Below are 16,942 nucleotides of genomic sequence, written 5' to 3'. Positions count from 1 at the left end.
GTGATCTCTCCATTTTCATTTCTAATTTTGTTAATTTGGTTCTTCTCCCTTTGTTTCTTAATGAGTCTTGCTAATGGTTTGTCAATTTTGTTTATTTTTTCAAAAAACCAGCTTTTAGCTTTGTTAATTTTTGCTATGATCTCTTTAGTTTCTTTTGCATTTATTTCTGCCCTAATTTTTAAGATTTCTTTCCTTCTACTAACCCTGGGGTTCTTCATTTCTTCCTCCTCTAGTTGCTTTAGGTGTAGAGTTAGGTTATTTATTTGACTTTTTTCTTGTTTCTTGAGGTAGGCCTGTAATGCTATGAATCTTCCCCTTAGCACTGCTTTTACAGTGTCCCATAGGTTTTGGGTTGTTGTGTTTTCATTTTCATTCATTTCTATGCATATTTTGATTTCTTTTTTGATTTCTTCTATGATTTGTTGGTTATTCAGAAGCATGTTGTTTAGCCTCCATATGTTTGAATTTTTAATAATTTTTTTCCTGTATTTGAGATCTAATCTTACTGCACTGTGGTCAGAAAAGATGACTGGAATGATTTCAATCTTTTTGAATTTACCAAGACTAGATTTATGGCCCAGGATGTGATCTATTCTGGAGAAGGTTCCGTGTGCACTTGAGAAAAAGGTGAAGTTGATTGTTTTGGGGTGAAACGTTCTATAGATGTCAATAAGGTCTAGCTGGTCCATTGTGTCTGTTAAAGTTTGTGTTTCCTTGTTCATTTTCTGTTTAGTTGATCTATCCATAGTTGTGAGTGGGGTATTAAAGTCTCCTACTATTATTGTGTTACTATTAATTTCCTCTTTCATACTTGTTAGCGTTTGCCTTACATATTGCGGTGCTCCTATGTTGGGTGCATATATATTTATAATTGTTATATCTTCTTCTTGGATTGATCCTTTGATCATTATGTAGTGTCCATCTTTGTCTCTTTTCACAGACTTAATTTGAAAGTCTATTTTATCTGATATGAGTATTGCGACTCCTGCTTTCTTTTGGTCTCCGTTTGCGTGGAATATTTTTTTCCAGCCCTTCACTTTTAGTCTGTATGTGTCCCTTGTTTTGAGGTGGGTCTCTTGTAGACAGCATATATAGGGGTCTTGCTTTTGTATCCATTTAGCCAGCCAGTAAAGAGCATTTTGATGAAGAAAAGTGGTGAGGAATCCTCCCACCTCAAGCATACTCTCTGTTCTTTTTTGCATGTTAACTGTCACTTCTAATGAAGCCTCTTTTCAAACTTAAGTGGTCTTTCCCAACCAGTGCTTGGTCAGTTTGAATTTTCCTTCAATGATTGCAAATTAATACCTTTTCATTTGTTTTCGTAGGTTCCAAAGAAAACTGATTTATCAGACTTTGAGCTGGAAGTAAGTGTTTATATTATACATGAGGGCTCTGTGAGGGACCCAGGATTAAAAAATTAAAAGCAGTTTTTTAGCCTTTATTTCATTCTTGATGTTCTGCTGGTTTTGGTGACTTGACCGTACTGTGTTCTTGGGCAGTGCTTCATTTTGTTTCTGTTTTCCCCCCAATTTCTTAAGTTAAATACCCACTTAATTTATTTGCTCTTGCTTCTTAGTAGCTGCTGTAAAGGCTTTACAGTTTTCTTTTAATGATCAATTTGGCATATCCTAAATTGAAGTATTATTTGAAGGTATATGAAGGTATATGTAGTATCTTTGAAGGTATATAATAAAGATTTGGCTTTAAGACCTGGGAAATACTCAGGTGAATGCTCTTTGTTTTTCTTTTTTGAAACAGGATAATTTTTACTTAGATTCTTGTCATTTAATTTATGCAGCTTAAAATATTTAATTATATTAGGCTGCCTTCTTTACTATATTTCAGTAGCATTGTACACAAAATTTTTAATTTCATACTTTTGCTTTTTATAAGAAATACTGAAATAAAGTAGATTAAATGAAAGGTGAATGCTTTTTCTAAAGCAGGGATTAGACCATGGGTGGGTTTCAGGAGGCCTGTGAATCTCCTGAAATATCCAAAATTTTGTATGTGTTTTTTTTCTGGAGGTGTTTCCATTAGTTTAGTTATATTTTCAAGTGAATCTCTTAATTTAGCAGTTGAAGGTCAGGATTGGAGAGATAGATGTTTGCACTTGACTTTGTTTGGGGTTCTTGTTCTTTCGTTAGAATCTGCCAGTGAATTTACTTTGACCAGACCAGGAAAAGGGCCATTATTATTTGATCAAACTCCTTTCCTCTCATGTTATCCTTGCAACATACTCCCCATGGATTCCAGATTCCTCTCCTTGGCAGATGCCAACTACTGTGCAAGCTTACCACAGAGTTACTCATCTCAAACCTCCCCTGTGTGTGCCCCAAACCATCCAAAGAGACCTTCAAAATTTCACTTAGGAAGTAAACATTGTGACATTTAGAAGCAAGATTTGACTGTGAGGTAATGTGTTGACTCTATTATATGATGCCTGACGTTTCAGAAACTGCCTAAGTCCTAAAAACTTAATTTGAAATGAGATACATTGCTGTATTCTAAGAGCAGAGATAGGGAAACATTTGGAAACTGAAATATTATGGAATAGGCTTACTCTCCAATCTTCCTTGTAGTAATATTTATTGCATACTTAATAAAACTGATGTAATGAAATTATAGCTATATAGTTGTTTTAAAAGTACTTTAGGGTCTTAGCTGTCATTATCTCATCTGCTGATAAGCACGTTTTCTTTCTTTTCTTTAGGTATCCCAAAGGCATTCATGTTGAGACTTTAGAAACTGAAAAGGTAACCCCAAGGCTTATCCAGGGCCAACATTAAATGCAGTGAACCAGGACCACAATAATCAAATACAAAGTGCAATCAGATCAAGAAGTTGAAAATCAGAGTTGACTCCCATACATATGAGCAGGGTGACATTGGACAAGTCATTTCCCCACTGCCAGCTTCAGTTTCCTCATTTGTAAATCCATTCATGACATGGTAATGATGAGCTCTACTGTCTCACACCTTTTTAAAAAGTAGTAGATGGAACTGAACTTTGTAAACTTGAGAGCATGCAAATGTTAGTACATGTTCTCATCATCACAGAAAGCTGGTATGCATAGTACTCCTGGAGTAATTGCTTCTTGTTACACGGGCCACTAAAATTAGGTTTTAGAATCTGGGGCATCAGCATGCTGTAATCATGTATTCCCAGAGAGCAGTGATAGAACCGAAATGGGTAATGGTGGGCTGATGGTGGGTTCCTTTGACAGAACTATAGAATTTTAGAATTTGGTTCTTGTTCTTAAGTGAGATGTATAATTAAGTAAGAGATTATGTATTAAATCTTGCTAGAAGATAAATCTCAAACTTTGACACAGGAGATTTTGTGGTGTTTGATTGATCCAGAATGCAGTGTGAGAAAGAAGATGCTAGTTACCCGACAAGTTACTGGAAAATCCAAGATTTTTCTCTTATGTTAATAAGATATGATACAGAAATTTTTAAAATTGAGGTATGGTTGACTTACAGTATTAGTTTTAGGTATATAATATAATGATTTAAATTTATATGGGTTACATAGAATTTTTATTTTAAAACCAACTATTTTGAAATCCATGTTCAAATACAACATCTTAGTGTCCATTATGGAGTGTCTTACTCTCAGAGTCTCTTGATATTTATAATTGACTCTGTTGGGGTGAATTAATAAATCATAGGAAAATGTCGTGGAAACATAGAGACGAGTTCTAGTTTGTAAAGCAACAACTCAACTTCGGTGGCATTTCAAGATACTTTGAATGTGTTTTTCCCCTGAAAGACTGTGCACTGATAAAAAATTATAACTTCTAATGGTGGCAGAACCTGAATTTCAAGAGGGTGAGGAGGGTCAGGTAGCTTCCAGAAAATTGAATATCTGCTTTATGTCTTATAGAAAGAGCGATATATTGTTATCAGCAAAGTAGATGAAGAAGAACGCAGAAGAAGAGAGCAGCAGAAGCACGCTAAGGAACAGGTGACTGAACTACACTCATTTCCTTTGGGTGAGAAATGCCAAAAGAGTTGTGTTAGATTCAATTTAGTGAATCATTTTCTACCATAGAAGAATTGAATTCATAGCAAAACCTGAAAGAGAATGACGGTAGGTATTTAGACGTAGCCAGCAAAGTGAGGGTGGCATCGCAGTGGACTGTCTTCACCTCCGTGAAGCCATCTCAGAGCAAGAGTTAGTGGTTATCATTCAGACTTTGTGTCACTGAGCATCTCGGCCCATTAAGTGATCTCACTGTGGCTAAATTCAGGCCCGGTTAACTAGTTATCCTAAAACAAAGTTGAGATGATGTGGGCCTACAGATGCATGCTCATAGTTAACTTTGGAACCTCACTCTGGTTGTCCTCTGGAGAATGGTTTCGAGCAGGAAAATGAGTTAAGCTGAAGAGTAACCAGCTAAGAGACACCAGTGGCCTTAAACAGGAGAAAGTGAAGTGGAAGTGTTAAGCGGTCTTTCATGTCCAACTCTTTGCGACCTGATGGACTGTAGCCCACCAGGCTCCTCTGTCCATGGAATTCTCCAGGCAAGAATACTGGAGTGGGTTGCCATGCCCTCCTCCAGAGGGGCTTAGCTTTGGTAATAGGTTTTTTTTTTTCTTTTTAAAAAAATATTGTTTTAAAAGATTTAATTCTGGTAAAATATGTAACATGAAATTTACCATCTTTGCCATTTTGAAGTGTTCAGTTCTGTACTGTTAAGGACATTCATATTGTCCTACAACCATCACCACCATCCATCTCCAGAACTATTTTTATCCTGCAAAATTGAAACGCTATACCCATTAACTAATAACTTCCCACTCCTCCTATCCCCCAGCCTCTGGGACCCACCGTTCTACCTTCTGTCCATGAATTTGACTCCTCTCAATGCCTCACATAAGTGGAATCGGATAGTGTTTGTCTTTCTGTTACTGGCTTTGTTCATTTAGCGTAATGGCATTTTGGGTTCATCTTTATTGTAGCATGCGTCACAATTTCCTTTCTTTTTAAAGTCTGAATAATATTCTATGTACCACATTATGTTTGTCCATTTACCTGTTTATGGACTCTTGTGTTGCTTCTGTCTTTTGGTTCTTGTGACTAATGCTGCTCTGAACATAGTTGTCAAGGACTCTCTTGAGTCCTTGCTTTCAGTTCTTTGGGGCATATACCCAGGAGTGGAATTGCTGGATCATATGATAATTCTATTTTTAATTTTTTGAGGGACTACCATGCTATTTCCCACGTGACTTTCAGTTCTTTGGGGCATATACCCAGGAGTGGAATTGCTGGATCATATGATAATTCTATTTTTAATTTTTTGAGGGACTACCATGCTATTTCCCACGTGACTGTACCACTTTACATTCCCACCAACAAAGTACAAGTGTTCCAATTTCTCCACAAAACCACCAGTGCTTTTCAGACTCAAGAGTAGTTTAAGGAGGTAAACAATTTCAGTGAGGGTGAAGTGGGAGAGCAGGGGACTTGTAGGTTCCTGGGAATTAAACTGGACCTAGTGAATTTTTTTTTTTAATTTAAATTTTTGACCATGCCACACAGCATGCAGGATCTTAGTTCCCTGAGGAATAGAACCCTTGCCCGTTGCAATGGAAACACAGTCTTAACCCCTGGACCAGGGACATCCCAGGAGAAGAGTCATTAAGTAATTTAGCTATGAAGAGACAAAGAGAAGGAGAATGGTTCTCTAGAGTTTAGAGTTAAGGAAAGGATTTCAAGATAGGAAAGAAATTGAGTCTGTTTAAGCACCGTCATGAAGAAAACAGGAGAGAAGAAGCTGAGTGGGAATGCGTCTCAGTGTGATGCTATAAAAATTTTATAAAAATGCATTTGACCAGGAAAAAAGACGGCAGGGTTGGGGTGGGGCTTACCCAGTGGCTCAGTTGGTAAAGAATCCTGTAGCGCAGGAGGACCTGGGTTTGATCCTTGGGTTGGGAAGATCCCCTGGAGAAGAGAATGGCAACCCACTCCAGTATTCAGTATTCTTGCCTGGAGAATTCCATGGACAGAGGAGCTTGGTAGGCTACAGTTCATGGGGTCAAAAAGAGTCTGACACGACTGAGCAACTAAGCACTCACTCTGGAAAAAAAAAACAGAATTCTTGATTTAACAGTTGGTCTGAGTGGTTCTCCTCAGAATGGAATGCAGTATTGATTTGGCCAGCAGGTGGCAGCTTTTAAAAGTCCCTGTTTATAAGGCAACTTCTCATCTAGTCCTTAAGTTGTATTGGACTCTGCAACCCTATGGACTATATATAGCCCACCAGGTTCCTCTGTCCGTGGGATTACCCAGGCAAGAATACTGGAGTGGGTTGCCATTTCTTCCTCTAGGGGATCTTTCTGACACAGGGGTTGAACCCATGTCTCCTGCGTTGGCAGATGGATTCTTTACTGCTGAGCCACCAGGAAGCCCCTCAAGGCAGCTTGAGGAATGTGGAAATTTCAACAGTTGATTGGAAGTGATGGGTATACCCTAGCACTGTTACCTTAGTAACTAGTGAATAGTTTGCCACTTGTTCACCCCTCTCTCTGAAACAGAAAAATGGTACATGCAGAAATCATTTCCAACACACTTGTTTGGGGGTGATGGGCTCAAAGCATGTGAAACAAAAGTCATCTAACTGGATATAAAATTTCAGCCTCTGTTTTTGTTTTTTTTTTTTTTGCCTAGATTCAATAAAGAACTCATTCAAATAAGGAACATATATATTTCAATAGTTGGTGTTTTGCTTTGTTTTTAAATTAGGAAGAACTGAATGATGCTGTGGGGTTTTCTAGAGTCATTCATGCCATTGCTAATTCGGTAAGTGAAACACACTTTGTAATTAATTTCCTGAACATAACATTTACTGTGAAATGCCAAGTTATCATTGCAAATCCATCATCTGGTCACATTGATGTTAGAATGTTTTCCTGGCCTGGAGGGAGAATTTAGAACTTCATAAAGATAGCTTGTCGTCATAATGTGCTCAGTGTGACATCGTAATTGCTGAATTACATCCAAACCATTTTTTCAGAAAGCATTTCTATTAAAATGCAGAAGAGGATTATACTGTGATGGCCTTATGTGGCTCCATGAAACTGATATTTATTATTCTCAAAACCAACAAGAAGTAGAATAGCAAACTAAAGAATATGAGGAGAAATAATCCAGTGTTTGAAACCTTGTATTCCTTCATGAAAAGAAATCTAGAGGATAAAAATAATTGTGTTGAATTCTTCCACTTAATTGAATCTTGTATCTTTGTTTTTAAAATAATCTTATTTATTTATTTTGGCTGTGCTGGGTCTTTGTTGCCGTGAGGGCTTTTCTCTAGTTTCGGCTAATAGGGGCTACTCTTTTAGTTGCGGTGCGCAGGCATCTCATTGCGGTGACTTCTCTTGTTGTGGAGCACAGGCTCCAGACCACGTGGGCTTCAGTAGTCACGGCACATGGGGTCAGTAGTTGAGTCTCCTGAGCTCTAGAGCACAGGCTTAATTGTTGTGGCACACGGGCTTAGTTGCTCCCCAGCATGTGGGATCTTCCCGGGCCAGGGATTGAACCTGTGTCTCCTGTATTGGCAGGCAGATTCTTTACCACTACCCCAGAGAAGCCCTGAATTAATTATATCTTGATAATATTTGATGCATTTAAAAAATGTGTCAACTGTTTATGTAAATGTGCTGGAGGGTTCTGTGATAGAGTAGATATTTTCCCTTGTTTCTTACATCCTTTAAGAAGAGAAGCACGCCCATCTTGCCCAGAGAAACTGGGTCTTGCTGCTGGTTGTTCTGTTGAGTTACCCATCCAAGTCACACTGCTTGCCTGATGCTAAACTTCCTGGAGTCTGAGACTTCCTTGTCCTTGAGTAGCTGGCCTAGGGAGAAGGAATTGTCTCCCTCGAGGAGTCATCTTGTCTCTTAAATGCTGAGCCCTGCATCGGGGAAGCTTGAAGGCAGTGCTTCAGGAGTCCGTGGTTGTCTCAACAGTAGGTGCAGCCTTGTCACACAGGAGCACTTTTGGGGAGGCAGCCACTGGCCCTGGCAAGGGGTAAACAGCACTTAGACCTTGAGAGAGAGAAGGGCTGGCAGAATAGAACCAGGGATGAGCCTGGGGAAAAACAAAGGTGTGGGTCTCTTGAGAAGTAGCTAAAAAGCTAGTTTAGAACTCAACATTTCAAAAAACTAAGATCGTGGCATCTGGCCCCATCGCTTCATGGCAAATAGATGGGGAAACAATGGAAACAATGACAGACTTTATATTCTTGGGCTCCAAAATCACTACAGGTGGTGACTGCAGCCATGAAATTAAAAGACACTTCCTCCTTGGAAGAAATGCTGTGACAAACCTAGATAGCATATTGAAAAGCAGAGACATCACTTTGCCAACAAAGATCCATATAGTCAAAGTTACAGTTTTTCTAGTAGTCATGTATGGATGTGAGAGTTGGACCGTAAAAAACGCTGAGCACTGAAGAATTGATGCTTTTGAACTGTGGTGTTGGAGAAGACTCTTGTGAGTGCCTTGAACTGCAAGGAGGTCAAAGCAGTCAATCCTAAACTAAAGGAAATCAGTCCTGAATATTCATTGGAAAGATTGATGCAGAAACTGAAGCTCCAAAACTTGGGCCACCTAATGAGAAGAGCCGACTCATTGGAAAAGACCCTGATGCTGGGAAAGGTTTAAGGCAGAAGGAGAAGAGGGTGACAGAGGATGAGATGATCAGATGGCATCACTGATTCAATGGACATTAACTTGGGTGAACGCCACGAGATGGTGAGGTACAGGGAAGCCTGATGTGCTGCAGTCCAAAGAGTCAGGATATGACTGATCAACAGCAAGGAGATTGCGTGTATCCAGAGAAGCAGAGAGGGCTTCCCTGGTGGCTCAGTGGTAAAGAATCTGCCTGTAATGCAAAAGTCTTGGGTTTGATCCCTGGATTACAAAGATCTCTTGGAGAAGGGAATGGCAACCCACTCCAGCATTCTTGCCTGGTGTATTCCGTGGACAGAGGAGCCTGGTGGGCTACAGTCTATGAGGTCACAAAGAGTTGGACATGACCGAGAGGCACACACCCCCACACAGAAGTAGAGGGGAATTTCTGGTCGTGTTTGGTTACGTTATACACACTTAACCAGCCATCTTCAGAGCAGTGGTGGATTGACTGAAGCTGTCCCTGAAACAGATGTGGGGCAGCAGTTGGCTTTGAGCTCCCATAACCAGCATGATGTTTTAGGGGGCTTTTCCAAGTTGGGGGCATTTGTTTGCCTTGTACAAACAATTCAGGTCTTTTAGTCAGCTGTGCCTCTATTTATTTTTCCTCTCTGTGGTCCCTCTTCTGCGGAGTGATTCATGGCAAGTTGTGGACCATTCGTAGTGCATGTCACAGAGCATACCATGATAAAAATTTAGCCCTGTTTATTAGTGATCCAGACATTTAAAATTTAAGTCACATGCTTTAAAACTACTAACATAGTTGAGGTCTGTATAGCCAGTGAACAAGTAAACACTCTATATTAGACCAGATTCTTTCCCCGTCATTCTTAGTAACAAATCTGTTTTCTCTAGTTTTAAAAAAAAATTCGTATTAATTACTCACCCACAGAAAATTTGCAAAACTGGTACAGGATTTCTATACACCCGTCACCTACTGACACCTAATGTTACTGTCTTGTATAACCATACAGTTGCAGAACCATGAAATTAGCGTTGGTACAATATTATGAGCTAACTTGAATTTAACCTATTTTTCCTCTAAGTCCTTTTTCTATTGATGGTTCTATCTAGGATCCCACATTGAGTTTACTTTTATTTCTCCTTAGTCTTCTGCAGTCTGTAGTTTACTTTGTCTCTTATAACCTTGATGTTTTTAAAGAGTATTGATTGTAATTGTGTCAGGTGTCCCTTGGTTTGGATTTGTTTGATCTTTTCTCACGTTGGATTGAAGACACAGTTTTGGCAGGCAGACCACAGAAATGATGGTTCATGACATTGACCCTCATCACTCAGTTCAGGTGGTGTCTGCTGGGTTTATGCACTGTAGAGTTACTCTTTTCCCTTTTGTAGTTAGTAAATATATTGGGGGTGATATTTTGAGGTGCTGAAAACCCTGTTTTTTCTTGAGCTTTTGCCAGTGACATAGCATCTGTTGGTCAATCTTGCCCGCAGCCGTCATTACTGTGGTATTCTAGTGGCGAGTTTGTGTTTCCCTCTCTTTCTCCATTTGTTTCTGGAAATCTTCTAGAAGAGCTGCCCCTGCTCCCCTTCTGTTAATTCTTTTTTTCTTTTTTTGGACTCAGAGAAACGTATTTCATTCTACATATCTTTAAACAATTTATTTATTTAGCTGCAGCAGGTCTTAGTTGCAGCGTGCAGGCTCTCTAGTTGTGGCACACAGGCTTAGTAGTTGGGGCTTTCGGGATGAGTTGCTCCAAGGCATGTAAGATCTTAGTTCCCTGATTAGAGATCGAACTGACATCCCCTGCATTGGAAGGTGGATTCTTAACCACTTGACCACCAGGGAAGTCCCCATTGTATAGATTTGTCTGTTAATTTGAAAGCATTATTTATTTGTTTATTTCTGGCTGTGCTGAGTCTTCACTGCCGCCTGTGGGCTTTAGTTGCCGTGGAGCAGGGGCTACCTTTCTCTGGTTGCGGCGCACGGGCTTCCCGGTGCAGTGGCTTCTCTTGTTGTGGAGCATGGGCCCTAGAGCATGCAGGTTTCTGACGTTGTGGCACATGGGCTAGCTGCCCCACAGCCTGTGGGGTCTTCCTGGACCAGCGATGGAACCGCGTCCCCTGCATTGACAGGTGGGTTCCTAAGCCCTGGACCGTGAGGGAGGTCCCTCTACAGATTTTAATCTAGTGTTCTTATCCTTTATTTTGTTGCTCGGATGGTACCACATGGGCCATTGGTGCTTCTTCAGGCTGGCTCCCCTGTAACAAGCCCCTTCCTTTTCTGAGCACCTCCTTCCTTTCTGACGTCACAAGATATTCCACGCTCATCTTGTATTTTCCTTTCCGCAGCTCTAGAATCAATGACTTCTCCAAGGAGCCCGGGTTCCCTTTAGAAACCAAGTTCTGGTCCTGGGCTGCTGTGGTGTTACTACTACTAGTTCCCCTCCCTGCACAGAGCTAAGAATGATACATGTGTGTAGCCATGCATGTTTACACACGTTGATATTTCCGTGTCTGACTTACATGCATATTTTAAAAAATGAATTTATACTGATAATACGTCAGATTCTAGTCTAGTACGACAGGGTTTACTTTTAACCTACTCTCTCTTCTTCTTTGTAACTTTTTTCCCTCCAACACTGGGAATTGCAGTTCTTGTTATCTGCTGTGTTGATGTTAGTTCTGTTCTTCCCAACCACCTTCAGTATGGTCGAGGGCTTCATTTATAATACAGTTAGGTTTATCTTTTAGGGCTTCCATTTTGGGTTTCTTCCTTCTCTGTGGTTTCGATAAATACTTGGCATCTTAGCACTGTATAGATATTCAGAATGGCCCACACACTGAGCTGAGAGGATAGCTCATCTGTTGGATTTGGGAGATTTTGTATAGAATTATTTATTTCAGAGGATTATGCTTACCTTTGTGAGTCAAGGAGTATTGCTCTGAAGGTCCACTGGGACGTAGAGAAAAGCTCCAGATGCTTTATGTTAAAAATGCTGTCACCTGGCTAGCTAAATCTAAGTTGATGTTCCATTTTTGTGGTTTAATTTTTATCAAAATGGACTAATTTATTGCACATATATTGTACCTCGTTGGTTGAAGAACAGTGAGTTTCATTGGAAACAATATTTCGAAACAAGCCCTGTGAAATTTGACATACATGATGAAGGAAATGAAAACATTCTACTTAATAAAGTTATTTTTACCTTCTAGCATTGTTGTGAGTGTGTCTTTTGAAAATAAGTGAGTTGTTTTGAAGGAATGCATTTCTGAAATAGATTTTGGAGTTTGTTCACAAATTATTTGACAGTTTAAGGTATCTAGCATTTTCAGTTACATTTTTGAGCTCTTTAAAAAAAATTTTGCTACTTCTGATTCTTGTGTTAGTAAAAATTTTACTACTTCTGATTCTTTTGGGTAGAAAATGAATAAAATCAGAGAAAAAGATCAATGAAATCAAAGTCATTTGGAGCTTTTACTTTGCATTCTGGATTTTACACCAGAAGAGGAATGAAGCCAGCCCAAATTTTTTTATTTGCATATCTTTATACATTTTTTTCCTAGTGTCAGAAAGTAAGTTTAGTACAAAATCCTCATGGAACCAAGCCATAAATTTCAAGATACTTAGCATTTTCTGTTTTTTTGAGCTCTTCAATAAAAAGCCCTGATACAATTTTGCACCAAGGAGTCTTTCCTAACCTTGACTTTTTTCAGGGGAAGCTTGTCATTGGACACAACATGCTCCTGGATGTCATGCACACGGTTCATCAGTTCTACTGCCCTCTGCCCGCGGTGAGTGACTTGTCAGCCTGTGTTAAAAATTCTTGTCTTCAGTACTGAGAAAGTGTTCTTTGTGGGGTGCCGTTCCCTTGTCTGCACCTGTCCCAGAGGGACAGTCTCCTGCACTTGGTTGAATGTTTTCGAAGAGATTTTAAAGGATCTTCGGGTATTTGCCACTGCTGGAGCGAGGTTAAACATTTGTTTTGTCTTGACGCCGGAGGTTTGTTTGCTCAGTTACTGCTGAGCAGGGTTTGCTGAGCCGCAGATGTGGTCCTCAGGTTTGATACTGCTGACGTGAGCCACAGCAGGGCGTTGAGCAGTGGTGGCTGGGGCAGGGGTGGGTAGTGGTGCCAGAGGTCTGTAGACTGGATCAGGTTGTGTAAAAGTCTTGGTTGCCTCTTGCAAGGTAACCCTTAGATTCTCTGTGGACCTTGGTGTTTTGGGACTCTTGGAGCCGTGCGATCTCAGGGCACCAAAGCACAAAGTCCGGGAGAAGGGCTTCTCTCTGTCTCCTCCTCTTCACTTCCTGACTGCCTAGAGCCTCATCTTACTGCCGCTCATCACTGCAGTGCCTCTCCTTCATTTACTCCCCATATTTTCTGTCCTTGAGTGATCTCACCCGCCTTCTAGAACTTCAGTTGAAGACACCGACATCTTCCTCTCCAGCTGGCATCTCTCCTCAGATCTGGTCACAGTTTGCGCTGACCCCGCGTGTCTCTACCTGGGTAGCTTTCAGGATGAGTGGGGTTTAAAATTCATGTGTCGCAAGCAGGGTGTGCAACTTAACGTAACCTTTCTCTCCTTCTGTCTCCAAACCCGTTCTTTCTCCTGATTGCTTTACTGTAAATGATACCCAGTCACTGACATGGTTTTTAACATCTGTTTTGGCTCTTCCTCTGTCCCCCAGATCTGGCCAGTTAGAAAATCCTGGCAGTTTTGTCTCCAGGCTGTCTCTCACATCTGGATTCTTTCCATTTCAAGTAGCAAGCAGCCTTATTCCTCATCTGAAGTTGGCCAACTCCAGGCAGGATTCCCTGCCTCACTTTAACCTTCAGCCCATCCTTTGAACAGAGGTTGGCAAACTTTTTCTATAAAGGGTCAGATAGTAAAATATATGGGGCTTTCCGGGCTGACTAGTCTTTGTTAGGACTCTTCAGATTGTCATTGTCACCTGAAAACTGCTGTAGAATGCAGTGTTTCAACAAATGGGCATGACTTTGTCCCAGAAAAATTTTATTTAAAAATAGGTGATAGGCCAGATTTGGCCTGCAGATCGTGGTTTTCCAGCCTCTGCTTTAAACTATTATACCGCCAGATTTTTTTTTTTTAATTGGAAGATAATTGCTTGTCAATATTGTGTTGGTTTCTGCCATACAGCAACTGGAATCAGCTATAATTATATATATATATACCCTCCCTCTTGAGCGTCTCTTCCCTCCCCCGACCCTATCCCTCTAGGTCATCACCGAGCACCAAGCTGGGCTCCCTGTGTTACATAGCAGCTTCCCACCAGCTAGCTGTTTTGCACATGGTGGTGTATATATGTCAGTGCTACTCAATTCGTCCTACCCTCTCCTTCCCCCGCCCTGTCCACAAGTCCATTTTCTACTGCTGTGTCTGCATATACCACCAGATTCACCTTTTATGGCTTCTGGATTGGATAATACCTACTTTAGAGTTTGGTGTCATTTATACATCTGCAAAGCCTCAGTTACTTCACGTTTCTCACAATGCATCGTTCCTTCAGCATCTTGATTACTTTTCTTTGGAAAATTCCAACACGGAATACAGCGGGTCTGTTGGGAAGCCTGTTCCTATTTCTGCATCCTTAAGATTGTCCTTGATTTTCATAAAAACTGCATCACCCTCAGGGACTCAAAGGCATCATAGTTGTGAGTCTCAAAATAAACATGATGGGTGTGAATTTGCATTGTGGAAATCTGAAGGGCTAATGTTAATTTCAGAGCTGGCACTCCTTATTGACTGAATGGTAGTAGCCTCTCTCATGGCTTTTTGACCTTCAGAGCAGTGAAGTTATCTGTAAGGAAAGTGTATTTAATGCTGTGTTTATAGGTGTTTCAAACACCAAACAGAGCTTAGCTTGTAACAGGCATTAAATACTGATTTAACAAATGAGTGTCTTCCAACTGTGTCAGCTTTGTAATCTCCTGATGTATGGCTCTGTCCACATCACTGACCCTGAGTTAAATTCTGAGTTAATCCCATGTTCTTTGTTTTTCTATACAGTTGATTCTTTTTAGCCTGGCATTATCAAGCCTTCTGTGATCTGGCCCAACCTTCTTGTGTAGTCTGGACCCGTTTTTGTTCTTCCTCCCAGCCAGACTGGCTCATTTTTCAACCCCCAGAAAACGTTGTGTGCTTTTGCATGTCTCTAATTTTTGGTATATGAAATCCTTCAACTTGAATTTCCTCTGGCTTTTCTTAGTGTTTGCTGTTTACGGCTTTACCCATTTTACCCAGGTCCAGTGTATGCCTCTTTGGGTGTACACCTTTTCCCTGCTTGCTGCCTTGCCCAAGAGTGATCTTTCCTTTCTCTGAACTGCCAGAGAACCGTGTGCCTCTTCTGTTGCATAAATTTTTCCTTTACCTCTTATTCCACTTTTCTCTCTAATTGATTCTCTCCTTGGACAGGGAATGTGACCTTTTTATTATCTGTGTCTAAATACCTAGCATAGCCTTTGTATGTAAGGACTTAATAAATGTTATCTTGCTTGTAGCTAGTTTTCAATCAAATTCTACTGGAAAGAGAATATGATTTATTGCAAAGTAGAAGGTGGGTTAGGGTAAGTGGTTTTATCCCTTGCTTTATTACTAAGGCCCGAGTATGTTATGTAACTTCTTTGTGTTCTATCATTGTCAGAAGGAGAAAATGGTTTTCTTCCATCCACCTTTGGAAGAAGTGATGATAGTAAAGGAAAAAGCCTAATTAAAATGATAGAACTTCTCCATACACTGTTACCAAATGTTGTATTTAAAAGTGCACTAAAGAATCTGTATTTGGGGGCAGGTTTTTAGGGGAAGAGTCTTTTCTTAAAAGTCTTGCTACTTCATTCAGCATGACCTTTTAGAAGGCGTTGGTCTACCTTGCTATATGCTGACCCTGGAACTGGCCATAATACTAATTTTTTCTTGCTTGTGAGCCTGTCTAATGGTACTGAGAGATTACACTCTTTATTGTCTTTTTGTTTGACTTAGCACTGAAACCGCTTATTCGTGTATTGTTCATTAATTTAACGATAGCCATTGAAAAGCTGGTAAATACTTCAAGCTAGCTAAATACAGACTGTATTTACAGGCTCGAAAAGCTAATGGGAAATGGCAGTTTCCTGTGAAGCATGAATAACGCTGAAGAGAACTGCAGTCACAGTGGGTCAGCAGTATGAGTAGGCAGTGCAGTATGGCAATTATGTATATAAATAAGTTAATTCAAAATGAGAGCAATCTCATTCCAGCTCTAGACTTCCTGATCAAATAAACTTGGGAAATGAATTGCCTAATTTAGGCATTTGCTATTGGTGCCACTTAAGCAATTTTCCAAGTAGTTAAAGCAAGAATCATGTGTATTGGAAAGTCTGTGTTTTAGTGGCCATTTTAACCAATGTTTCAATGGTGTTTCCATTAAAAGTATGATCCAATTTACAGTATGTCCATTTCCTGCATGAACCACTTTATTTTTTTAAGAATTTTATTGAAGTATAGTTGATTTGTAGTGTGTTCATTTCTGTGGTACAGCAAAGTGAGTCAGTTAAACATAAATATTCCTTTTCATATTCTTGTCCATTATGCTTTATCACAAGGTACTGTGAACCATTTTATTTAAATAATTCTACATGTCTCACTTTACGGTGAGTTGTGTAATAGAAGTATTATTACTGATAGTTTTCAACATATAATAGAAACCCTTTTCCCCGAACTCTTCTGTTTCAGCCATAAAATGCTCATATATCTATTTTGTTTATGCAGAATTTTAGTATCAGGTCATATGATTCCCAATCAGTGAGGAATTGCCAAAATTTTTAGATATTAGTGAGAAATGGGCCTGACAGTTTAGCTTCAACAGCCTGTGTTGGTATCATGGTTTGAGAAGAGAACCATGGGACTTGAAATATTTGTTTTAAATATTGCAATTATACCAGTAAAATCATAACAGGTCACGTTCTTGTTTTTTAGGACTTAAATGAATTTAAGGAGATGACAACATGTGTTTTCCCCAGGTAAGCTTTCTTTGAGGATTTGCCTTTGGTTTAAAACAGCCATCAGGGCATCCATAATTACACATAGGTATACAGTAATATATTAAAACCATTAGATCATGGTGACAATTCAGTTTTCATAAGCTGGAAAATGGCTTAATAGCTCCACCTTACTGATGGTTTGCTTTTACAAATGTTGATTATGTTTGTTGTTAAAATGTAAAAATCAGAATTTGACCCAAGGCTGAAAATGGACAGCAGCTGCTCTCATTCTGCCTCGCACTGTC

At 39.9% G+C, this 16,942-nt stretch overlaps 1 protein-coding gene across 4 annotated transcripts in view; it reads left to right on the top strand.

Moving 5' to 3' along the window:
- PARN (poly(A)-specific ribonuclease) overlaps window positions 1–16,942 on the top strand; it is a 178,776-nt gene that overhangs the window by 24,764 nt on the left and 137,070 nt on the right. For all 4 annotated transcript variants that reach the window (XM_070460860.1, XM_070460861.1, XM_070460863.1 and 1 more), the window contains 6 exons: window positions 1,326–1,364; window positions 2,714–2,756; window positions 3,889–3,969; window positions 6,751–6,807; window positions 12,376–12,453; window positions 16,633–16,676. In XM_070460860.1, coding sequence (XP_070316961.1) covers window positions 1,326–1,364; window positions 2,714–2,756; window positions 3,889–3,969; window positions 6,751–6,807; window positions 12,376–12,453; window positions 16,633–16,676 — 342 coding nt within the window. The remainder of the gene's footprint in view (window positions 1–1,325; window positions 1,365–2,713; window positions 2,757–3,888; window positions 3,970–6,750; window positions 6,808–12,375; window positions 12,454–16,632; window positions 16,677–16,942) is intronic.

The sequence above is a fragment of the Odocoileus virginianus genome, chromosome 33 (assembly GCF_023699985.2).
Source record: "Odocoileus virginianus isolate 20LAN1187 ecotype Illinois chromosome 33, Ovbor_1.2, whole genome shotgun sequence".
Taxonomy (NCBI): domain Eukaryota; kingdom Metazoa; phylum Chordata; class Mammalia; order Artiodactyla; family Cervidae; genus Odocoileus; species Odocoileus virginianus.
This window is presented reverse-complemented; position numbering and strand designations above follow the sequence as displayed.